The sequence below is a fragment of the Phocoena sinus genome, chromosome X (assembly GCF_008692025.1).
Source record: "Phocoena sinus isolate mPhoSin1 chromosome X, mPhoSin1.pri, whole genome shotgun sequence".
NCBI lineage: Eukaryota > Metazoa > Chordata > Mammalia > Artiodactyla > Phocoenidae > Phocoena > Phocoena sinus.
In genome coordinates, this window is record NC_045784.1 from 36748243 (window position 1) to 36774698 (window position 26456).

Consider the following 26456-nt stretch of genomic DNA (forward strand, 5'->3'; position numbering starts at 1 on the left):
GATAGTGTCTAAATCTGAACTGTCCTTTGTAGGTGATCAGAACCTCTCTCAGCCTGATTGAGAAAGTGTAGTTGGTAGTAAAGAGCTCTAATCTCGGTCAAAGGGCTTGGGTTATGATTGTAACTACTGCCAGTTAGTGAGCAAATTATTTAACCTAGATGAAATTGTAAAATGAAGGATTTGGACTGGGTGACTGCTATCTTATAACGATTGAATTGAACTCATTTTATGCTATTCTGGCACAAGGGGATATAAAGATAAATCCTTACCTCCTAGGCTCTAACGTCTGTTGGGCCAGACTATATAGTGTGATAAGTGCTGTACTAAATAGTGGTGTGGAAAATAGAATGGTAAAAGAGATGAAGAGGGACTTCCCTGGTGGCTCAGTGGTTAAGAATCCGCCTGCCAGTGCAGGGGACACGGGTTTGAGCCCTGGTCCGGGAAGATCCCACATGCTGCGGAGCAACTAAGCCCATGTGCCACAGCTACTGAGCCCACGTGCTGCAACTACTGAAGCCCGCGCGCCTAGAGCCCGTGCTCCGCAACAAGAGAAGCCACCGCAGTGAGAAGCCCACGCACCACAACGAAGAGTAGCCCCCGCTCGCCGCAACTAGAGAAAGCCCGCACGCAGCAACGAAGACCCAAGGCAGGCCGAAATAAATAAGAGAAAAACAAAAATCATTCTAGTTTGGTGTTGAGTGAGGTTTGTTGGTTTTCAAAGGTGCACTATTTTGGTGGCCCTGTGAATTAGAGCAGAAACTTCTGGGCAGAGAAAGCAACTTGAGATCGGGGTTTTTAAACTTCAACACTGTTGATAGCTTGGACCAGATAATTCTTTGTTGTAGGGGTGCTCTTCTGTTCCTCCCTGATCTCTACCCACATAATGCCAGTAGTACACCACCCCCTCAGCTGTGACAGCTAAGAGTATCTTCAGACTTTGCCAAATGTGCCCTGGGGGCAGTATTTGAGCGCCACTACTTGAAATGGAGGAATGGAAGTGTGAAAGTGTAATGTTTTTACAGAAAAGCTGGTGGTAGAATGTAGAAGAAACACTGGAGATATTGGGAGGGGAGGGGGATTTGGGGATATGACACTAGAAACGTAATTTGAGTAAGGCTAGAGCACAAGGGACGACCTTAGTGCCACTTTAGGGCACTTTTGTTTTGGGGGTAATGAGATGGGCCTTCAAATTTAAGTGAAAGGTAGAGATAATTAGATCTGTTGTTTATTTCTGAAAGATAATTCTGATGGCATCATGGTGGACATGTTGGAAAGTTGGGTAGCAAGGGAATTGAGACAGTATTTGTAAGGGTTTCGCTGAAAGATAAGAGAATGGTTTAGGGAATGGAGTAAAGGAATGAGGTACCTATGACTCCACTTGTATGAGGATGGTGCTGCTAATTTGACTTCGGCTTCTCTGTCACTGAATGTTATACTTAACTAAAAAGCTAGACACCTTTATTATCTTCCCCTTCAACTCTTTCTCCCCACCGAGAGCTTCTGTCTGTTGAGATCTATTGAAAGGTCATCAGGAGAAAGGAATCTGGGTTATAGAATGACTGTTTTCCCAATGTGGCTCCACTACTTATCAAAGCACGTGCCTTTTTTTTTTTTTTTTTGCGGTACATGGGGCTCTCACCGCTGTGGCCTCTCCCGCTGCGGAGCACAGGCTCTGGACGCGCAGGCCCAGTGGCCATGGCCCACGGGCCCAGCCGCTCTGCGGCATGTGGGATCTTCCCGGACCGGGGCACGAACCCGTGTCCCCTGCATCGGCAGGCGGACTCTCAACCACTGCGCCACCAGGGAAGCCCCCCTTTTTTTTTTTTAACCACCCCCTCCCCCAACATGTAGGGGACTACAATCTGGCATCCAGTTGAGTGTTAACTGTAGGCTCGCCATGGTTTGTATAGGTGATATTTTACAGCTTTTGAAATATTTTACAGCTTTTGAATAGATGAATAAAGTGATTGTTTAAATAGTTGCAGTAATCCCATTGGCTTCTGTTTTGGAGGGTTTTTTTGTTTGTTTTAAAAAACTGCTCATATTTGAAGTGAAAATAACATAGTCAGTGGAAGTGTACTGAATTTGGAATCAGAAGGGCTGTGTTTTAGTTTTAGAATCCTGCCCTCTGTGAAGTCATTAACAGTGAGGACCCAAAAGGCTATTAGTTACCTGTAAAACCAAGGTGTTGGATGAGAGACGACTTAAGGTACCTTTTTTTTTTCTTTTAAAGTTAGTAAATTTTCTCTCTATCCCTAAAGATGTGGAAAAAACGGGAGTGTAGAGAAGAGACATTTTCAAGTAAAGGAACATAGGAAAGGTTTTAAAAAAGGGTTCATAGGCTTAGAAGTTAGTATTGGATTGACAGGTAAAGGGAGGGATAATGTAATTTGAATGTTTCCCTTGTTTTTCGTGTGTGTGTGTGTGTGTGTGTGTGTGTGTGTGTGTGTGTATAGGGCTTTATTTTATTTAGTATCCTGTGGGTTAATTGTGTTTGCCCAACAGCTTGTAGTGTGAATTTAGGGACTACAGACTTGGTAGCCAGAGGTAAAATTTCTTGGCTGGCAGAGCAGCTTAAAGTTTGGTTAAGTTTTCATCTGAAGTCTAGATTAAGCTTTAAGAACGTACTGCTGTTAAAAAGTGATGTGGCCTGCAGGGGGAATAAAATTTAGGGGAGATTGTTTTTTTCTGAATTGAGAATGAAAGTATGCAGATAAATAGAGTAGCAGTGATTTTTGTCTGGCACAGACGGTTTCAGAGAAAACGTTGATAACGTTGTTTTTCATCACTGTAAGAGAAGTAGCAAAAGAAGCCTATCATTTTTATTGTGTATCAGTAGGCCAGTCATTCTTAAACTTACTGGTCTCAGGACTTCTTTATAGTTATTGAGGACCTCAAAGAGCTTTTGTTAACGTAGGGTTCTATCCATTGATATATATTACTATATTAGAAACTAAAACAGACATTTAAAATTTTTATGTGTGTATTTAAAAATAAAACTCATTGCAAGTTAATGTAAATAATACTTTTATGAAAAATAACTTCCAAAACAAAAGTTAGTGAGAAGAGTGACATTGTTTTACATTCTTGCAAATATCTTTTATCTGACCTAATGAAAAACAGGTGGATTCTCTGTCTCCTTCTTCCTTCAGTCTGTTTTGATATAATACATCATGTAGCCTCTGGAAGAACGCCACTGTATACCTGAGAGAGAATGGCAGTGAAAATGGCAAATAATGTCTTATTATTATGAAAACAGAATCTCTGGGATCGGCTGAAAGGGTCTTAATGGACCACACTTTGAGAACCAGTGCCTTAGACTCCCAAGGGAAGTTTGACATTATGTTTTGAGTGGCTTACCTACTATACAGTTTCTTTTTGTTTTTTTTTTTTTTTTTTTTTTTTTTGCTGGGCCGTGCTGAATGCGGGATCTTAGTTTCCCGACTTAGTTTGGACCTGTACCCCCTGCATTGGCAGCACAGAGTCTTTAACCACTGGATCACCAGGGAGGTCCCCAGTTTTGGTTTTTAATTGAGATATAACTTGCATACAGTTTAAGTCCACAAGTCTTAAGTGTGTGACTTGATAAAATTTTATAAATGTGTATATCTGTATAACTATCATTCAGATCAACATATAGAACATTTCCAGAATCCTAGAAGACTCCCTTATGTGTCTGCTCCTCCAACCCCCTGCCCCCCAATATTCTGACCCATATCTTTCAATGAATTAGTCATGCTTGGTTTTGAATTTCATATAAACAGAATAATACAATATGCACTCTGCTTCTGGCTTTTTTTGCCCAACAGATGATTGATTAATTTCTTCTTTTTCATTAAGATGTCATTATTTGAAATATACCATTATTTGTCTATACATTCTACTGTTGGTGGACATTCAGATTGTTTACAGTGTTTTCACTAATTATAAAGTGTTGCCATGATTGTTTTAGTATGTGTCTTCTTTTTTTTTTTGCGGTACGCCGGCCTCTCACTGTTGTGGCCTCTCCCGTTGCGGAGCACAGGCTCCGGATGCACAGGCTCAGCGGCCATGGCTCACGGGCCCAGCCGCTCCGCAGCATGTGGGATCCTCCCGGACCGGGGCACGAACCCGTGTCCACTGCATCGGCAGGCAGACTCTCAACCACTGCACCACCAGGGAAGCCCTCTTCTTTTTAATTATTATTATATTTTTGCCCACACTGTGTGGCATGCGGGATCTTAGTTCCCTGACCAGGGTTCAAACCTGTGCCTCCTGCGTTGGAAGCTTGGAGTCTTAACCACTGGACCTCCAGGGAGGTCCAGTATGTGTCTTTTGATGGTCTCTTTGGTATACACCCAGAAGTGAAATTGCTGGGTTATAGGGTATATGTGTGTTTAGCTTTAGTAGATGCTGCCAAACAGATTTCCCAGAGTAGTTGGTTATATTAGTTTAGAATCCTATCAGCCCTGTAGTTTGATGTCATTGTTCCTTAGCAGCATTTAGTATTGTCGGGCCTTTTAAGTTTAGCCATTTGGGTGGAGATTTAGGAATATCTAATTGTGGCTTAAATAACCATTTACCTGTGTTTAATGCCGTTAGAACCTTTTCATATGCTTATTGGTGAATACATCTGGAAAGATCTTTGCACTTGAGAGATTCAATACTTCAAATTAAAATATGGCCTTTAGAAATAAACCAAGAAGACAAGATATAACAAGTGTTGGTGAGGGTATGGAGAAAAGGGAACCTTTGTGCAGTGTTGCTGCTGGGATGTAAATTGGTGCAGCCACTGTGGAAAGCAGTATGGAGGTTCCTCAAATTAAAAATAGAAGCTATAGGGCTTCCCTGATGGCACAGTGGTTAAGAATCCGCCTGCCAATGCAGGGGACACGGGTTTGAGCCCAGGTCTGGGAAGATCCCACAGGCCGCGGAGCAACTAAACCCGTGCGCCACAACTACTGAGGCTGCGCTCTAGAGTCTGCAAACCACAACTACTGGGTCCACGTGCCGCATCTACTGAAGCCTGCATGCCTAGAGCCCGTGCTCTGCAACAAGAAAAGCTACTGAAACGAGAAGCGTGCGCGCTGCAACGAAGAGTAGCGCCCGCTTGCCACAACTAGAGAAGGCCCACACGCAGCAACGAAGACCCAACTCAGCCAAAAATAAATAAATAAAATAAATAAATTTTTAAAAAGAAAGAAAGAAACTGGTATGATCTATCAATTCCACTTCTGGTGTTTGTCCTAAGAAAGGGAAAACACTAACTTGAAAAGACATATGCACGCCCATGTTCATTGCAGCATTACTTACAATAGCACAAACAACCTAAGTGTCCATTGATAGATGAATGGATAAAGAGATTGTGGTATGTGTGTATATGTTACTCGGCCATGAAAAAGAATGAAATTTTGCCATTTGTGACAACATGGATGGACTTCATAGACATAAAGACAAATATGATCTCTTGTATGTGGAATCTTAAGCAAACCAACCCAAGCTCATAGATACAGAGAACAGATTGGTGATTGACAGAGGTAGGGGGTGGAGTGGGAGAAATGGGTGAAGTGGGTCAAAAGGTAAAAAAAAAAAAAAGTAACACGTTCATTATCAAAAAAGATATAAACCAGGGCTTCCCTGGTGGCGCAGTGGTTGAGAGTACGCCTGCTGATGCAGGGGACACGGGAGCGGCTGGGCCCGTGAGCCATGGCCGCTGAGCCTGCGCGTCCGGAGCCTGTGCTCCGCAACGGGAGAGGCCACGACAGTGAGAGGCCCACATACCACCAAAAAAAAAAAAAAAAAAAAAAAAGATATAAACCAGGAAGCTTATTCCATTCTACATTCGTTTCACTCTCCAGGACTTTTTTTATGTATCCCAACAAATGTCTCTAAGCTTAGCTCTCATTCTTTTTTGTGTGAAATTCACGGTTATGAAATACATTTTAAAGAATATACTTGCTTTTCTGTTCCTTTGGTAGTGAGGGGGCTAGACAGGTGAATTCCTTAAGGGCAGAAACTGAGTGTTGTTTACTGTTCTGTCTCTTCAGGGTCTGGTGCAGAATCGGTATTCTATAATGTCACCAAGATAAACAGGTTTGCATAGATTTTTTTTTTACCCTACCTTTAATTATTTAACTAGATTTCACCTATATAAACATGCTTTAAGGGATGGGCAAGGATAGAGATAACTATTGAACACCCTTAAGAATATCTGATTTGTTTAAATAAGATTGCATATGTTTTTACCACCAGTGAACTTTTTGTATAGGCCAATTTTTTTAATATGTATGTATAAATTTATTTATTTTTGGCTGCATTGGGTCTTTGTTGCTGCACGTGGGCTTTCTCTAGCTGCGGCCCACAGGGGTTACTCTTTGTTGTGGTGCGCAGGCCTCTCATTGTGGTGGCCTCTCTTGTTGTGGAGCACGGGCTCTAGGCACACGGGCTTCAGTAGTTGTGGCTCGAAGGCTCTAGAGCACAGGCTCAGTAGTTGTGGCACACGGGCCCAGTTGCTCCGCGACATGTGGGATCTTCCCGGACCAGGGCTCAAACCCGTGTCCCCTGCATTGGCAGGCAGATTCTCAACCATTGCACTGCCAGGGAAGCCCCTAGGCCAAGTTTTCTTTGTTAATATTTTACACTTGGGGACTTCCCTGGAGGTCCAGTGGTTAAGATTCCTTGCTTCCACTCCAGGGGACACGGGTTCGATCCCTGGTCAGGGAACTAAGGTCTTAGATCCCACATGCACTGCGGCACCCCCCTCCCCCCAAAAAAATAATTACAATGCCAGAGGTGGGAGAACCAAGGTTATGGATGCCACCCAGTTATGCATACCATCAACCTTACTTGGTAATTGGTGCTGGTCTTCTGTTATTTTGAACTACTGTCACATTGACTGCATTAGGCTATTCCATACCGTTTCTTATGCCTTTTTTGCTCCATCCCTACACACATTTACTTGGCGTACTACTCATCTTTATTCTGTAAGATGCAGCTCAGATATCGTTCTTCTAAGAAGCTTTTGTAGATATTCTCTACTCTCAACTAATTTATTTTCCCACCTTCCCAAACTTTTTATTAAGGAAAAATCAAACATACATAGATGTAGATAAACTCCCATCAACTGGCTTCAATTCATGGCTTTTCTTTTTATGTACCCCCTCCATTTTGAAGCAAATCCCAGGCAGGATTTCATCTTAAATATTTTAATATATTCCAGTTTAATTTAGATGTTTTTCCTTGGTGCTCACATTGCCCTTCTGTGTTGTAAATTATAGGTTTTTAATTTAGTTCTTAGATATTCTTGTTTTCTACTTTGTAAACCTCTCGTAGCAATAGCTAATACTTAGTGCCTATATATTATGTATGCATAAATTCTTTATGTTCTTACAGCAGTCTTGAAAAGGTAGCTGCTATTTTCCTCATTTTATATTTAAGGAAAACAAGATATAGATGTTAAGGAACTTGTCCAGCTTGGACACCTAGTAAGTGGCAGAACAGGAATTCAGACTGAGGCAGTTTATCTTCATTCTGTACTCTTATTAACCACTACCCTGTATAATGTCTGAGTAAATGAGTTCTGTTAGTATTTTCCCCTTGTTATTAATTCGGCCTTCTTTTGCCTTGCAGTTGCCAACAGCACGTAGACATTAATTGCTTTTTCATAAAACATAGCTAAAGGGACCTTAGCGTGCAGCTCTCCCATTTTAAAAACGAGGTTCCCTTGCCTTTAGCACTTCGGCTTCTCATTTCATTTGTGATCTGTCAAAAATACTGCTGATGTCTGGCCTCTTTTTTTTTTAATTGTGTCTCAATATACTAAGGGGGGTGCCATAATTGAATTAGAATGTTTTAGTTTTATATTTTGTATACCACATTTAAAAAAAACAGTTTATTTCCTTTCCCTCCCTCCCTCCCTCCCTCCCTCCCTCCCTCCCTCCCTCCCTCCCTCCCTCCAGTCTTCGTTGCTGCGCCGGCTTTCTCTAGTTGAGGCTTTCTCTAGTTGCGTTGGTGAGTGGGAGCTACTTTTCGTTGTGAGGGGCTTAGTTGCTCCACAGCATGTGGGATCTTCCCGGACCAGGGCTCGAACGCGTGTCCCCTGCTTTGGCAGGCGGTTTCTTAACCACTGTGCCACCAGGGAAGTCCCTATATACCATATTCAAAGTTTTTAATGTTTTCATTTTCAGTAACTTCATATAGCTTTCACTTTTGATTTGAGCATCAGCCTTCATGGTATATTGTAGTGTTATTTTGAACCTTTAGGATTAATTGTACACAGACATACAGAGTTGGAAGGATAGCTCTTTTTCATACATCTCTCTTAATGGAGTCTACATATATAAAATCATATTGCAGAATAATGTAAATGTCCAGCTAATGAATGCCTAAATAAAATGTGTACCATTCAATGGAATATTTTTCAACTATAAAGAGAAATGAAGTGTACTGATACATGGTACAATTTGGATGAGCCTTGAAGATAGTCATGCTAAGTGAAAGAAGACAGTCATAAAAGACTCCATGTTGTATGATACCATTTATATGAAGCGTTCAGAATAGGCAAATCTATAAAGACAAAAAGTAGATTAGCTTGGGGCTGGGGGTGAGGGAGGAGGGAAGGGGGAATGATTGCTGCTAATAGGTATGGGGTTTCTTTTCTTTTTTTTTTTTTGCGGTACGCAGGCCTCTCACTGTTGTGGCCTCTCCGGTTGCGGAGCACAGGCTCCGGACACGCAGGCTCAGCGGCCATGGCTCACGGGCCCAGCCGCTCCGCGGCATGTGGGATCTTCCCGGACCAGGGCACGAACCTGTGTCCCCTGCATCGGCAGGCGGACTTTCAACCACTGTGCTACCATGGGGTTTCTTTTTGGGGTGATGAAAATATTCTAAAATTGATTGTGGTGATAGCTGTACAACTCTGAATAAACTAAAAGCAGTTGAATGGTACACTTAGAGTGTTTTATATGGTATGTGAATTATATTTCAAGACTTATTTTAAAACTATAATATGTAACTTCAAACATTCCTTCAACGACTAGAAGGAATTTCAAATTCTTGGTTTCCTTTTCAAATTCTTTACATTTGTGATTCAGTCTCATTGGAAGTTTCAGGCAAAAAGAGTGCCTACTGGATGCACATTGAAAATGGTAATTATCAATAATGTGTCTGCCTTGCTTAAAATATTGATTAAATGAAATGAAGTCTCTCTTTTCAATGTGTTAGATCAGCATTTCATGATTGGATTAGTTAACTTCTAAAAGTGTTAACTAATTTTGATAAAGATTGGTAAGAGCTATTAATAAATAACTGAGTTTATCTTAATCTGTCCTTTAACAAAGAGTAGACTGATAAGTAGGCATACCTTCTGTGACATTTGGTATGTGACTGTGTCTAATATTTTAAGTCAGTGTTGCTCCATTTTATGAGTAGGTTGCTTTGTTTAGGGACTAGAATTTATTGAGACCGTGCACCCTTTGTAAAGATTCAGTAAATAAAGGAATATTTAAGTAAAAGTATATCTTTTCTTGAAAAGTGACCTGGGTGTGTGTACACTATAAATCTCAGTATTTTGAAGGATTGTAATTTAGAAAGTGGTGGATATTAACTTTTGTTTCTGTGGGCAGAACTATAAGCTGTAGGTATCAGTGACAAGGGAAATAGAGTTTAGACTCAGTAAAAGAGAGACCTTCTTGCTGATAGCAATGAGCTTCACAGTGTTGTAACCAAAAACCTTTAAAGGGAAGATTTAAATGTAGAATTTCCTATAATTGGAGCAGTTAATTTCCAAATCTTAATAGTCTTTGAACACCTCTCCCTGATTGCCTCCAAGATTCTAGCCTTCAGAGTATCTCTGGTGCCCTTTTTGTGCTGAAGTTAGAACAAGTATTTTCTTTTTAAAACAAGTCTTTTCAATTTTATGATATTCTTAAACGTTAGTACACGTGCTTTTGAGTACCTGGATGATTGTCTCATAATCAGGAGCCGCCACACCATTTCAACCACTGATGTTAACTTTGTGTTTTTAACACGTTGATGCTCAGTTATACAATTTAACTTGTCAGATGAGAGCAACAGAAGCAGACTTAACACAAAAATGATGTGTTGGTGTGAAGGAAAAATGATGTCATGGCAAACCACGTGTACAGAGTGATGTAGTAATTCAAGTAGGAAAGCTGTGTTTCCCACATGGTACATGATAGTAGTAGGTTAGCCGTGCAAAACTCAAAGGAACCTATACCTTAGCAGTCAGCAGTATGCTGCCATCTGTCACATATTATTAATATTAATAGTTTTGTTTGTATTTAGTTTGCAAATTTGTAGAAGAGCAATAAGCATAAGGAGTTGAATTCTGATTTCATTTATGCACATATTTAAGCAGCATTAAAATAGAAAGTAATTTAAGTTTTTAAAATGCTGTTAAGGTAGAACCAGGTTTGGCAAACTTGAGCCAGCTTAGTATACTGTTGATAGAAACCTGGTGCTTGGAGTCAGATGACTGGAACCAGGACTCCAATTCCATATTTACCAGGTTATTTCCCTATTTATTGAATGAAAAATATACTTATATTTCTACCTAAAAGGGTGGTTCATTTGTCCATTCTTTTACTCAACAGATAATTAGTTTACTTACTGTGTAGCACTGCATAATTTTGATGTCTCTTTGTTACTGGTTTCTTTTTATTTTTTAAATTAATTAATTTTTGGCTGCGTTGGGTCTTCGTTGCTGTGTGCGGGCTTTCTCTAGTTGCGGCGAGCAGGGGCTACTCTTTGTTGCGGTGCGCGGGCTTCTCATTGCTGTGGCTTCTCTTGTTGCGGAGCACGGGCTCTAGGCACACGGGCTTCAGTAGTTGCGGCTCTCGGGCTCTAGAGCGCGGGCTCAATAATTGTGGTGCACAGGCTTATTAGTTGCTCCACGGCATGTGGGATCTTCCTGGAGCAGGGCTCGAACCCGTGTGCCCTGCATTGGCAGGCGGATTCTTAACCACTGCGCCACCAGGGAAGTCCCTACTGGTTTCTTTAGTCTTCCTATTGTCACGTTTTCTTTAGAGCCAGCACAAATTCTGATACGAACGCTGTGCTGTGAATCGTCTTACAGATGGTAAGATTTGAGTTGAAACTTTTTAAAAAGTAGGGCAAACTTTCGAGATATGGTAGGATTCTGTGTTAATGTAACAGAATAATAAAAGCAGCTATATTAATATAACTGTTGAGGCTGTTCATTCATTTTAAAGTTCAACCTGTGCAAGTATAATATGTATGTCAGGAGCATAGAATCCTGGTAATTTATAATTGGGAGAATACTTTTCCTCTGGACTGATTTGGAGATCATAGGGCGCCTGGGAATAAGAATTGTTGAGCATACATAGTAATCTAATTAGCATTTCAAGGGAGAAAAAACCAGCACTTGTTAGAATATCTATTATTTGTTGTGTGCCTTCTGTGTACGTGGCACTTCACATACATTCTTCCGTTGAAGCTTCCCAGCAATCTCTGAAGGTATTAGCCACCTTGAAAGAGAGAAGAAGATACTTGGAGATTAAATATGATCTGTTATAGGTATATCTGTTACATTTCAATGGCTGAAAAGCCTCATGTTCTGCAAAAATCATGCACCAAAAAGTAACAGGGCTTATGGGGGAGACAGGATTGAGAGCAACCTGATCACTCAGAAGCTATGTAACTTTGTAATTAGAGCACTAACAAAAACAATAAGAATTTCAATAAAATAAACAGCACAGTTTAAAAGATCCTAAACTCCTGACAAACTATGGTAAATGTAGGACTTTTTTTTTTTTCTTTTTTAAGGTAACCTAATAGAACCCTTCCATATAGGGAATGGTTGAGGTTACTGAGTTAGGGACACAAGGCTGAAATAAAATTAAAATGCACAAAGGTCAGGAGGAACAGTATACATACTTACAAGACAGAGCATGCGGCCAGACCGAGCCAAGAAAAATGTAGGGTGATGGCTATCTGGTCCAGACCTTTATCCCCAACACTCATGCTGCATTCAGCTGCTGTTACTTGGTGCAAAACATTCATGTGTTGAGGGGGAAATTGCTTATGAAGTAACATGATTTGCAGGCGTGTTTACTGGCCAGTGAGCTAGCCATTTTTTTGTTTGTTTGCCAGTGAGCTAAATACCATTACAAAACTACAGGTATACCTTACTTTATCACGTTTCGCTTAATGCTCCTGGCAGATAATGTGTTTTTTGCAAATTGGAGGTTTGTGGACACCTTGCATCGAGCAAGTCTGTTGCCATTTTTCCAACATCATTTGCTCACTCTGTGTCTCTGCCACACTTTGGTAATTCTCACAATATTTGAAGCTTTTTCATTATTATATTTGTTACGGTCATCTGTGATCAGTGATCTTTGTTACTGTTGCGAGAAGATTATGACTTGCTGAAGGCTAAGGTGATGGTTAGCATTTTTAGCAATAAAGTATTTTTGAATTAAGGTATGTACATTGTGTTTTTAGACATGATGCTGTTGCACACTTAATAGACTACAGTATACTATAAACATAATTTTTATGTGTACTGGGAAACCAAAAACTTGGTGTGACTCGCTTTGTGATATTTGCTTTATTGTGGTGGTCTGGAACTGAACCCACAGTATCTCCAAGGTATGCCTGTACATGTTTTGTAGCAGAACAGACTTCATATTTACCAAGTCTTTTTTCACCCAAAACCCTCACACATGTTCCATCCTCAGTACTAAATTACAAATAGTTGTCTTTAAAGTGTCTCCCCTCCAGTGGAATGTTATTTGAGAGGAAAGAGAACTAATACTTAACTGGACAGCTCTGTCTGACATTTAAAGATAATCATTACCTCATTTAATCATCAACAACCATAGCCTTGTATCCTCAGGTGAGGAGACTAAGTCCCAAAGAGGTTTGGGAACTTTGCCTAAGGTCACACAGTTAAGTACTAAAGTAGAAATTTAAGTTCATATATTTCTGGTTAGAAAATTGGTTTTGTATACCACACTGCTTCTGGCAAAATAAGTTTGAGATCTTTAACAAGAGTGGTTGACTAACACACTTAATAGGATTGATGAAGTACCTCTTTCTCCCCTCTATGGTCTCTCCTCCTATAGCACTGAAATAGAAAGAGCAATGTAGCATAGCAAGGGGATGAGCAGAACGGTTGGTACCAAGGTATCTAGATTTGAAATTTGATTTGCTAGCTTTGTCCCCTGTTAGTTACTTCATTTTAGTTAGATTATCTTTCTGTACCTCAGTTTTTTGTCTGTAAAATGGTAATAATGAGTACTTACCTTTTGAGATTGAGTATTAAGTGAGTTAATAGATGAAAACTTCTAAATGGTACCTGGCACATGGTGACTGCTCAATAGGTGTTAACTGTGTGTCACTCCTAATTGCTTCTCTCATTTCCTTTTTTGGTTCGTTCTTTTTCTACTGTAATTCTATACCGTTTTCCTCATTTCTCTCTTCCCCTCCCCATCTCTTCATATCATTGATTTGAAATAGATTATAGTTTGTACTTATGACTATTGATGTTTCCATCACTTCCTAAGTTTTCATTGATGTTTTGGGTGAATATGTTTGGATGCCTGTTGTTTGTAGGGCTGGACAGTTTTTAAAAATAGTGATTGTGAGGACTTGTTTTGTTTCTTAAGGTAAGTGCCGTGGAGCTATTTTAGTCTGACCTTTTTGTGTGCCGACGTTTTTAACATTAAGCAAGAAAAGAAGCAGTGTTACGGTATATTTCAGTGAGAACATCTTACCTTAGTTTTGTTTTTGTTTTTGTTTTTTTGCGGTACGCGGGCCTCTCAGTGTTGTGGCCTTTCCCGTTGCGGAGCACAGGCTCCGGATGCGCAGGCTCAGCGGCCATGGCTCACGGGCCCAGCCGCTCCACGGCACGTGGGATCTTCCCAGACTGAGGCACGAACCCGTGTCCCCTGCATCGGCAGGCAGACTCTCAACCACTGCCCCACCAGGGAAGCCCCCCTTAGTTTTATCTTTAAGGAGAATTCAGAATTTTTATTATTTGTAGATGGCAGGATTTTATACCAGGAAAATCAACTGAGGAGCTAGTAAGTGATTTAAATGATTACCATGGCAAAATATATCTATTTAATTTTCACATGCTTGTGAAATTTCCTTTGGATGAATTCTAATTTCATTCCACTGTGTTCAAAGAATATACTTAACTTTCAATCCCTTAAGTTTTTTGAGACTTAATTTGCAGCCTAGCATATGGTCAGTCCTGGAGGATGTTCATGTGTACTCAAGAAGACTGTTTATTCTTGCTGTTGGGTAGAGTGTTCTATAGATGTCTGTATGATCTAGTTGGTGTATAGTTGTTAAAGTTTTCTGTTTACTTGGTGATCTTCTGCTTAGTTTTATCCATTATTGAAAGTGGGGAGTTGAAGTCTTCTCTTTTTTTTGGCCCGCACCGTGCAGCCTGTGGGATCTTAGTTCCCCAACCAGGGATCGAACCCGTGCCCCCTGCAGTGGGAGTGCAGTGTCTTAACCACTGGACTGCCAAGGAAGGCCCTGAAATCTTTTAACTATTATTGTTGGATTGTCTGTTTCTCGCTCCTCTGTCATTTTTTGCTTCATATGTTTTGAGGCTCTGTTAGGTTGTGTGTATATATATATATATATAATTGTCATATTTTCTTCATGAATGGACCCTTTTATTATTGTAAAATGTTCCTCTTTACCTTTAGTAATATTTTTTTGTCTTACAGTCTTTTTTCTCTGATAAACATATAGCCACTCCAGCTTTCTTATGGTTGCTGTTTTGCATGATGGATATTTTTCCATCCTTTTAACTTTCAACCAGTTTATATCCTTGAATCCAAAATCTGTCTCCAATTGACAGCATGTGGTTGGATCTTTCTTTTTTTAAAAAAAAAAATTTATTTCGGCTACACTGAGTCTTAGTTGTGGCACGTGGGATCTTCATTGTGACATGTGTGATCTTTTAGTTGCAGCACGTGAGATCTTCTTTTAGTTGTGGCATGTGGACTCAGTTGTGGCATGCATGTGGGATCTAGTTCCCCCACCAGGGGTTGAACCCAGGCCCCCCCTGGATTGGGAATGCAGAGTCTTACCCACTAGACCACCAGGGAAGTCCCTGGATCTTTCTTTTTAAATCCAGTCTATCTCTGTGTTTTGATTGGATTTTATGAGCCATTCACATTTAATGTCATTATTGATATAGGTGGATTTACATTTGCCATTTTACTTTGTTTCTATATCTCATGGCTTTTTTCTTCCTTTCTTCTTCCGTTACTGATTTCTTTTGCCTTAAGTGAATGTTTTCTAATGTATTTTAATTCCTTTTAATCATTTTTTCCACTATGTTTTTTGTTAATATTCTTTTAACAGATTTATTGAGACATTCACATACCATACAATTCATCCATTTAAAGTGTACAATTCAATGTTTTTGTCCTATCATATCAATAATTTTTTTAAATTGTGTTGAAATATATATATATCACAAAACTTGCTACTTTAACCATTTTAAGTGTACAATTTAGTGGCATTATTTGCATTCACAGTGTTGTGCAACCATCACAACTATTTCCAAAACTTGTTCATCACCCCAAGCAGAAATTTTGTAACTGTTATCCAGTAATTCTTCATCTTCCTTTTCCCCCAGCCCCTGGTAACCTCTACTTTCTGTCTATGAATTTGCCTATTCTGGATATTCATATAAGTGGAACCATACAGTATTTGTTCTTTTATATCTGGTTTAATTCACTTAGCATGGTGTTTTCAAGGCTCATCCATGTTGTAGCATGTATCAGAACTGTATTTATTTTTATGACTGAAAAATATTCTTTTGTATGGATACACCACATTTTGTTCATTCATTGGTTGATGGACATTTGGGTTGTTTCCACATTTTGGCTAGTATGATTAATGCTGCTATAAACATTTGTGTACATGTTTTTGGTGTGGACATATGTTATTTCTCTTGAATATATACATAGGAGTGGAATGACTGGGTCATTTGTTAATTCTATGTTTAACTTTTTGAGAAATTGCCAAACTGTTTTTCAAAGGTGCTGTACCATTTTGCATTCTTGCTAACAGTGTATGAAGGTCCCACTTTCTCCACATCCTCGCCAACACTTGTTATCTGTTCTCCCCTTTTTTGGGTGGTAAAATGTACGTAATGTAAAATTTATCAGTTTAACTTCTGTTTTTGTTTTTTGGCTGCACTGTGCAGCACATGGGATCTTAGTTCCCCAGCAAGGGATCGAACCCGTGCCCCCTGCATTGGGAGCTTGGAGGCTTAACCACTGGACTGCCAGGGAAGTCCCCTCATGGCATTTTTGTGGGTAGCATTGTTTCAGTTTTAAAGACCTAGAAAATCAGAGTAGTTGTTACTGGCCTTTAAGATAGGGCAGCTTGTAAGTGGCAGAGGTGAGATTTTGAACAAGAGTTATGTTTGAATCCAGAAGTTATTTTTTCTTGCTCTTAATCTCTCAGCCTAGCACATTAAGGAAAAAGTATCTAATTCTTATGTGATGGTAGAGAGATGACTGTTAAAAACAGCAGAATAGAGCAGAGTATGCTATGCTGAGACCTGCTGTACCTTCCCAGCAGCATTGGATATCTAGAAATATGGGGAACTTAGAGGTAGAAGAAACAGAAACCAAGAGACAGAAAGGTGAGAGTATATAAGGGATATGGATGGCAAGCAGCTTGAGGCTTTGCCAGTGGAATACTTTGCAAGAAGCAGAAGGTGATTTAGTTCTGTGGTCTGAGAGAAAGGTGTTTTGTTTGGGGAGAGGTTTCATTTAGACTGCCACCTTTTCCATTTACTTTAATGTTATTTTGTTGAAAGGGACAGTCCCTTAGTTATCCACAGAATGCTTTTGTCTAGAATAATTTGTCCTTTGACTTTTGCCAGATATTTTTGATTTGTCTGTGGATGGAGAGTTATTGGGATGCATATAGATGGAACAATGTTGAGCATAAACAAAACAACACGAGAATATAATTTTAAGATGTTTTAACTCAAATAATCTAATGTTAAAGAGTGCAAAGCAAGAGAGCAGTTAGTGCCGTGTGTGTGTGTGTATGTATGTTTTTTATTGTGGGAAAAATATATAAACAATTTTCAATTTTAACCATTATTATGTATAGTTCGGTGGCATTAAGTGCATTAACATTGTGCAACCATCACCACCATCCATCTCCAGAACTTTTCATCTTCCCAAACTGCAACTCTGTACCCATTAAACGATAATTCCCCATTTCCTGCTCTTCCCAACCCCTGGTAACCACCCTTCTACTTTCCTTCTCTGACTGTAGGTACCTCATATAAATGGAGTCATGGAATATTTGCCCCTTTGTGACTGGTTTATTTCACTTAGCATTACATCCTCAAGGTTCATCCAAGTCAGAATTTCCTTCCTTTTTAACACTAAATACTATTACATTGTATGTATATACCAAATGTTTATCCATTCATCCTTGGGTTGCTTCCCGGAAATAATTTTTGAAGAGCGATAGGATTGGTTTAGTGGACAAAGTAATAGAATTAATTTTTTAGACTTACTTTCTATCTGTGCTTTGGTCAAGTCACCTCTTAGAGCTGTGGTTTTCTAATTTATAGGAAAATGCCACATTCTGTGTAAAGTGTAAGGATTTACCTTAAAAACACCACTTTAATTTTGGTGCGCCTCAGGGTTTCGTCCCCCCTCCCCAACTTGCGCGACACTTGAGAATATATTATGCTATTTCTTCCCACCCCCCAAGATTGTGACCCCCTCACTTTCAGAAGGAGGTGTGTATTCGGGGGGCTCCCAGATGATGCTAATGAATCCGTCTCCCACTCCTGTGAACATTAACGTTCTGTTCAAGACCCCCAAGTTCTCCTTCAATTCCTGACTTACAGAGTCGGTTGTCTAGTGGAGGTTTTCACCTCTGTTTCAGTATCGAAAACTGTATTTGTCACTGACATCACTACTACCTACTATTCTCTACCCTCCCCTTTGAAAAGAAGTAGAAAGGAAAGGGAACTTAAGTCCAGGATTGTATAAGCCAAGAAAGCTCAGAGCTTCAAGAAGGGAGGTGGGGGTAGTGGCAGCCAGTTGTGGCTAACCCTAAGAAGAGGGCAAACAGGGTGAACGGCAAGGGGCAGTCATTTGATTATCAGTTAATTGTCAATTAGTAGAGCATTGATGATCTGTGAAGCAGACCTCCCCCACCCCCAAATGTACATATTTACAAAGCTTTGCATGTAATTTTAGGGGAGTTAATCCTCAAACCCATCCATAGACCTCAGTTAAGACCCAGTGGCTTAAAACAGTTTTGATAGCTTAGATACAGCTAGATGATGAGAGAGTGGAAGGAGTGAAAGGGAAGGGAGAAGTAGAGGCATTCTTTTTAAGATTTGGGGGGAAAGGGAAGGACAGAGGTTGGTGATTTTTCATTTCAGTAACAAAGATTCAAGCATATTTATAGGCTAAGAACAAAGTTTCCGGGAAAAGATTGAGGGAGTATCATTCACTGGGGATCATGAGCAGTGGGATCAAAAGAAAGAGATTGGAGCAAATTTGAAGTAGAGAGAATGAAGTTGAATCGGTTAGCTGATATTTTGAGTGGTAAGAAAAAAAAAATTTAAACAATTTGCCAGCCAACCCAAAGTGGCTGAAGATTTTGATAGGTGGGTTTTTCTGGGTTTTAAAATTGTCTACTTCACATAAAATTTTTTGTTATTGTATGTAGGTTGTATAAAAATGGAAAACAAAAGTGAAAGGGAGGGTGTTCAAGCATGTTATCTTTTAATTGTTTTTCCACTTTATGTATTAAAGATTTTTCTGTTTTTAGCCTCCCCAGTACCGGATGTTATCAGTCTTAAGCTTTTTATTATGCCAATTTGATAAGTGAAACAAAATCTTGTTAGAACGTCATCTCTGGGTTAAGTGATTATATTTAAGCTTGAAGTAAATACCATGGACTAAATGGAAGTGTAGTTGCCTTATAACCAAAGATCTATAAATCAGTCAGCTGAGGTTCTCAATCTCGTGGTACATTAGAATCAGTCATGGGGGAGATTTTTTGAAAAGTACTGATGCCTAGGCTTAACTCCCGAATATTGTAATTTATTCAGTCTGGAGAGGGGTTTGGACGTCAGTGTTTTTAAAAGCACTTTGGATGATTTTACTACACAGCTAAGAATGTAGAATTGAGGGTTTGGTGGTATTCCTCTATACACCTTTGCTAGATTTCCGCAAAGAGGAATTCCATTGTTAAACAGTTTGGGTCTGTAGCCCTGTCATGGCTCTGGGAGTGCCTGTGGCCAAAACCTTCCCAAAAGGGGAGAGTCAAGGTCATTTGACAAAATAGGTCGTATTGGAGGAGTAGTATACAGTTAACAGTCAGATTTTATTACTTGGTTTATGTCTTAAATACATTGTAGGAATGTGTATATTCAAGGCATTGGCAAATTGAAGACAGTTTTGCCACTCCATAATTGAATTGAGATGACAACTAAGTGAATACCTTGATAATGTCTTTGGAATCCCAGGAAGAAACTGAAATATTATAAAGCTATACTTGTATGTTTTCTTGACATAACTGCTGATGTACTATTTTATCAGTTTATTAAGTTAAATATAGTATTAATGAAACTTTTCAGCTTTGTCCTCTCTCTCATTTATATAGCCACTTTCTCCTGACTAGATTCACTGGTAATATTAAATTCGAACAATTCCTTAGTTCATGTTTTTTATGTCTAAAACAATGTGCTTTTTTTCTTCTACTTGTAGGTTATGCAATGGTCTCTGCAAGATGGTTTATTCTTGAATTGGAGCTTTTTAAGACTGACAAATGCTGGTACTTCATCTTCTATAAGTGGACTATAATTTCTTTTTTCAAGACAACTACATAAGCAGACAAAATTGCAAAGATCTGCCCTGTGTCGAGTATGACAGCCACGACTCGTGGCTCTCCAGTAGGAGGGAATGACAGCCAGGGCCAGGCTCCTGATGGACAGTCTCAGCCCCCCCTCCAACAGAATCAGGTAGGATGTTTAAGATACTAGTTAAAGCTACATTGGTGTGTCTATTATGGGATATTAAATAATGGAGCATGTTCTGAATAATTTGTGAAGTAACCATAAAACTGTTATTTTAAGAAATATAAACATAGGTCTTACATAGTAACAAGAAACTCAAGTGCTATAGATGGTGATGCTTGGGTATGCAGGTCTCCCCCCCCCCCCGCTTTTTTTTCCCTGGTGTCTCACACTATCAGTAATCATTAAAATCAAGTATTTAAGCCCTGTGTCAGTTCCAGAGCAAAGCATTAAATCATTTGATGTAGCCTATGGTTAGAGTATGGACTCAAGTCATATTGCTTGTGTTCAAATTTTAGCTTTGCACCATGCTAGCTTTATGACTTTGGGTAAATTATATGACCTTTACACCTCAGTTTTTTAGCTATAAAATAAGGATAATAATAGTGTAACTACTTCATAGGATCATTAAGAGGATCAAATGAAATAATGTTTGCAAAGAGCTTAAAATAGATTTTGGTATCTAGATTTTTATGCTGGCCTCAAAACTCATAATATTCTTTCTTCTTCTATTCTCTGGATGAATTTGTATAAGACTTCAGTTATTTCTTCATTAATTATTTAGATTTTACTGGTGAAACCATCTGGCCTGGGGCTTTATTTGTGGAACGGTTGTAATTGCAGATCCAGCTTTTTTTTTTTAAATAGGGGGATTTTCTGATTTTTTTGTTTTTCTGGTGGATTTTGGTAATGTGTTTTTCAAGGAATTTGTCCACTTCATCTAGATTGTCAAATTATTGGAGTAAAACTTTATAATATCCTTTTTTGTTATCTTTTTAATGTCTTAGGGCCTGTGGTAACATCTCCTTTTTCATCTCTGATACTGCTAATTTGTGTTCTCTCTCCTGATTACTCTTTCCTAAAGGATTTATCAATTGCATCAAACCTTCCCCCAAACTAATTTTTGGCTTTAACTCTCTTCGCCCTTCCCACTTACATGCTTTTTTTTTTTTTTTTTTTTTTTTTTGTGGTGCGCGGGCCTCTCACTGTTGTGGCCTCTCCCGTTGCGGAGCACAGGCTCCAGACGCGCAGGCTCAGCGGCCATGGCTCACAGGCCCAGCCACTCCGCGGCATGTGGGATCTTCCCGGACCGGGGCACGAACCCGTGTCCCCTGCATCAGCAGGCGGACTCTCAACCGCTGCGCCACCAGGGAAGCCCCCACTTACATGCTTTTAACTCTTACTTCTTGTTCCCTTAACTTCTTTTGGGTTTGGATTGCTGTTCTTTTTCTCATTTCTTGAAATGTAAGTTTAGATAATTAATTTTCAGCTTTCTATTGTATGTAATTTTATACTGGGACATATTAAACCACATAAGACAAACATTAAAACTTGTGATATGCGGCTCAAACAGCACTTAGAGGTGAATTTGTAGCTGAGGTGCATGCATGTGAATCACAAACTTGCTGCTTACAGTTGGTACATGTTTGTGTAGAATTCTGTATGGGTAAGTTTTTAGGCAAAAGTACTGTTATTGTAGAGTACTTACATTTGTCATTTGTGGTTAAGTTCTTATTGTCCAGCTATTATAGATTACGTATTCTCTCTCTTACAGGTATGATAGGAAAGAGCTGCGTGTGTGTGTGCGCGCGTGCGCTGGTGCACTGGTGCACTTTCCCTCCCTCCCCCCTTCCCCCCTTTCATCCTCTCCCTCTGCCATTTTAGAGAAGTGAGCAAGTCAGGTTTTAATGTTTTTTTTTTTTTTCCAAATAAATGTCAACTTTATTCCTTTTCCTCTCCAGTTCCCACTTTTGGGACATGTAATACTTAAGAATATGGCCACGAGTCTTGGACAGAGTTGTTAAGTCTTTCCTGTGTCATAAATTTGTTAGCCAGTACTCATGTTTCTTTAAACATAGTCTAAAGTTTGTGTTGGATGCCAGAGATTTATATTTTTAAACCAGGAGCTTGTAGCTTGAGTTCCAGTATCTTGCTCTCTTCTGTTTCATACCTGCATCGTGCATGGACTTTTAACATCTTCTGCAGTGTTTGTGGTTTGCATGGCTTTAGACAGAAATTAAACCTCTAACCTTACTTTTATTTTAAGGTGTACTTGATAATTCTAAGAGCTCTTAGGTTTGTGATACTCAGCTTAATATTATGTATCTGCATTATGTCCTCTTCCTTTAAATAGCTCTTTACATTTTTGAGGATGAATGATAATTAAAAGAAAAAAAGGAACAAACAAATTGCATTCTTTTGGTGGAGGGGGCACGCGCCACTCGGCTTGTGGGAACTTAGTTCCCCAACCAGGGAATGAACCCGGGCCCTCAGTGAGAGCATGGAGTCCTAACCACTGGACCGCCAGGGAATTCCCACAAATTGCATTCTTAACTATCTGTAGAATCCCTCTTTCACTTTCTTATTCTCTACTTTTTAATGTTAGGATTTTAGTTATTTCAGAAGATTTGACACTTACTGGACCAACAGGAAGCAACCATAGCATTAATCACTACCCAACTTACGGCTTACTTTGAAAATGCTTTTTCATATTGGCATAAAGGGAATTTCTAAAACCAATCAGATTTTTCACTTAATCTATAATAGTTTTTAAAAGAGTGTTCCCATAGGAGAGAATTTTAGGCTCTAGTATATATAATAGTAAAGCCCAGTGACAAATGAAACAGCCTTGGCAAAGGCCCTATGGGATGAACAATCTTGGGAGATGTTCATGGGAGGGTGCAGACTTTCTGGAATGGAATTTAGTAAAATATATGTCAGTAGCCCTAAAAGAAAAAATTTATACTGTTGTTGTAGTAATTATATTTCCAGGGTTCTGTCCTAAGGAAAAATTGAAGTTCAACACAAAGATTTATATATAAAAGATTCAGTATAGTTTTGTTTTATGTTAGCAATAAAAATTGCAGAATGCTAAATGTCCCTTAATTTTGTTTAATTAATACTATGTGGCCATTAATCAGCTCTTTAAAAAAGATTGTTTATGATGTGGGAAAATACTCAAATGTTGAATGGAAAAGGACACAGACTTAAGCAAGTATAATCCCAATTTTATTGAAAATTTATACATATATATAGACAGGATTTTGGGGGGGTCACATAGAAGAAAAACTGCAAGGAAATAACTGAAAATGTCATTGGTGCTTATCTGTTGGTGTGGTATTGCGGGTATCTTAATTGTTATTTTTGTCTTTAGGATTTCTGTGAGCATGTATATAATACATATATACCAGGGGAAATGGGCCTTTTAAAAAAGTAATGAAGCAGACTTCCTAAGTTACATACTTGAAATGCAAATATTTTTATTGGGCTTCTGAAAAAACTTGAATTCTGTTCTACAGATTTTTGCCTTGAAACTAGCCCTATAGCACCTGCGTAGTGTTCGCCATCTTAAGTAAAAGTTTGCTATTTACTTGCAAATTGGCTCTGAGTTCATATATAAACTTTGTAAGTAGAATATATTAATGGTGGTATACCCACCTGTCTTCAATACAAGTACTTATTTATGCACCTGTTCAATAAATGCTAAAATGATAGGGAAAGGGGCCTTCTTTAAAAGGGCCATCAACCTACAGTGGGTAGAAAATTCAAGAATATACGAGTAAAAGTCAGCTTAAAATTTAGATTAGTCTCAATTTGAAAGAGAAAAATACTATCTGCTTTCAAAATTAATAAGGGTCATAAAAGTTCATTCACTTAATTGTGGAAATATTGTACACAGCTAAAGTATGGGGGGAAAGAAAAAGAAGCACAAAGAATGAAGAATGAAAGAATAAAATGAGCCTTATTAGTTGAAAATGGTGTGACTTATTTAGAAACCACAATGAAGTTTTAATAATTATTTGGATAATAGTTGGAGACTAGGGGAATTGTGGAATAAAATCTATTTTTTCTCTTCAGAATGAAAAATACATGTTATATCAGAAACTTTTTAATCTGTAAAATGTGTACAATAATTTCTATCATGAAGGGCTCATATAATGGGAAATGTAGGCGGAGAAGCAGTATACACTGTGGATAAGAACTCAAACTTTAGAATTAGACCTGGATTCGGATCCTGACCACAGAATTGGAGCTCTGTGACCTAGGGCTAATTACTTATTGTCTGAGTTTGTTTTTTTCATCTGTTAAGTGGCAGAAGAATACTTCCTTAGGCTCTTGAGGATTAAATGAAATTATTTTAAAGCATAGTAGCACAGAGACTGCCTGAAACATCATAAACTTACAATGATCATATCTTCTTTAAAAGCTTACATTATTTCCCCCTAATCTGTGTTGGTGTTTGAATTTAATTAAGACTTCATCACCTGATTCTTCCAATGAAAATTCCCCGGCAACTCCCCCAGATGAACAAGGTCAAGTTGATGCCCCACCACAGCTTGAAGATGAGGAACCTGCATTTCCACATACTGACCTGGCAAAGTTGGATGACATGATCAATAGGTGAGTTGATTTTGTTTTGCTTTTTAATGTGTGTCATACACAGGAAAAACAAAAGTATTTCAGCTCAGTGATTAGTACTAAGAAAAGAGGAAGAGTGGATAGGAATATCCCAGTAACCATACTGCCTCCTTAAATAGCCTTAACATCTTAGTCATTGCCAAGTACTTTGCAACCCATGATTCTTAATGGATTTAAAAAATGAAAGGAAGTAACAGTGTCAATAAAGTGTTCAGTTTAATGATGATCACCCTAGCTGGTGTGTTACTGAAGTAGAACCGTATGTGTGATTTCCCGTTTTTTTTCTTATTAGCATGTGGGTTACTGGATGACTTTAATACTTTTTGCATGGCCCTGAGGTAAACCAGGTCATAAGAAGATTGAGTTCCTCAGAGCCTGCCCCTTTGTGAACCCTTGATTAGTTTGAGACATTTAACCATCTCAGCTATTTGTTTCTCCTGATCTTCATCTCATGGGGGTGGTTCAGAGTATACATTTTCATACTCATAGTACAAGCATTCACCCACACCCACCTCCCCGCCCCATGCTTTGATTATTTGGAGTAAGACTCTGAGAGTGTGAAAGTTTAAGCTTGTGTGTATGGGAAGGAAAAGATTTAAAGAAGATAAGGGAAGAGCGTTTCAGGGAACCATCCTGCATGTCTGTGGTCTTCACCAGGCTGTGAGCTCAACAAGTGAGTCCTAGGGAGGTGTGACACCTCCCTCCAACCCCCCAAAAGAAAAGTAAGGAAAATACACTTATAGGCACTTACTTGCCTTAGTAAGTTTACTTTTTAAAAATCAGTTAACACCATTACATATATAATGTCAGGGGAAATAGAAACCCTTTGCGTTTTTAAAAAAACATTCTGATTACATAAGTAATATAATGTAAGTACATCTTGTTAAACATAGAAATATATTATGTCAATAATGTTCTTTGTAATTTCCTCTGTAGATACACACCTCCCAACCAAAAGTTGCTACTAACAATAAGGTGTACATTCTTCCAGGTTGTCTTTGTGTTTATTATCATATGTGCTGCTTTCTGTACAAATATGGAATTCTTACTATAATACCACTTTATAACTTGTTTTCCTCACTTCATTTATTTTAAATATTTTTCCTATTAATATATATTTAACTCATTGTTTTTAAAGGTATATTTGAAAGAACACATTAAATGTGATTCTTTTGGCGGTTGCCTGTAGTAATGGCATATAATGAATTAATCAAACAAACAAACAGTTGTATAAAGTTGTAATGTCCCTGCCCATTCTTTGTAGCAGAATTATCATAGCAAAAAGTTGTACTGTTACTTTTCAATTTTTGTCTGGTGGTTGCTGATGATAAAGTGTACTTCTTACGCTCACTCAAGGGCAAAGTTGCATGTTAGCAAATCTGCAGGGGGAGAGAAACACAAGTGATGTTTTTTTATGTAAATAAAAACAATGAGAAAGTGTGGTATACATTGGTTTCTAATAGATTATGTGGTCATGGAGCACTTTTTATCAAAATGGGGTTTTTTGGAGCACTGGGTAAGTTGGGTGGTAGTGAGGGATGAAGGGGTGGGAAGAGGATGGACTCCCAGATGGTTGGGCCGCTGGCACTGGGAGCAGAGAAAGCACCACCTGGGTGTATGCTGCATCGTTGTTTGAGGGAGGAGGGTGCCTGTGGAGGCATAAAGACTTGGAGACTTATGTCTAACTTAACCTTCAGGAAAAGTTGAGGCAGAAATTAGTCATTTGCCACCTAGATTTTTTCTTCTTTGTGAGGAAGTGGATCGACAACTAAGAGGTTCATCATGTCTCCTTTAACCTGAATCCTGAAAGAGCACTTTCCTATGAACTCTAACAATAGGTATCCATTTAAGTGATACTTGATTATTATAGTAGTTTTATATTCTAGTGATACTTGATTATTATAGTAGTTTTATATTCTGTTATTAAAATAATTTTATTTTCCCTTCTCTCATTGCTATATCTTTTGATTGACAGTTC

General features: G+C 38.9%; 1 protein-coding gene across 5 annotated transcripts in view; it reads left to right on the forward strand.

Annotated features, from left to right (window-relative positions):
- Positions 1-26456, forward strand: part of USP9X (ubiquitin specific peptidase 9 X-linked) — a 126341-nt gene that overhangs the window by 11216 nt on the left and 88669 nt on the right. For all 5 annotated transcript variants that reach the window (XM_032621023.1, XM_032621026.1, XM_032621024.1 and 2 more), the window contains exons 2-3: positions 19752-20005; positions 24315-24460. In XM_032621023.1, coding sequence (XP_032476914.1) covers positions 19910-20005; positions 24315-24460 — 242 coding nt within the window. In that variant the 5' untranslated portion in view covers positions 19752-19909. The remainder of the gene's footprint in view (positions 1-19751; positions 20006-24314; positions 24461-26456) is intronic.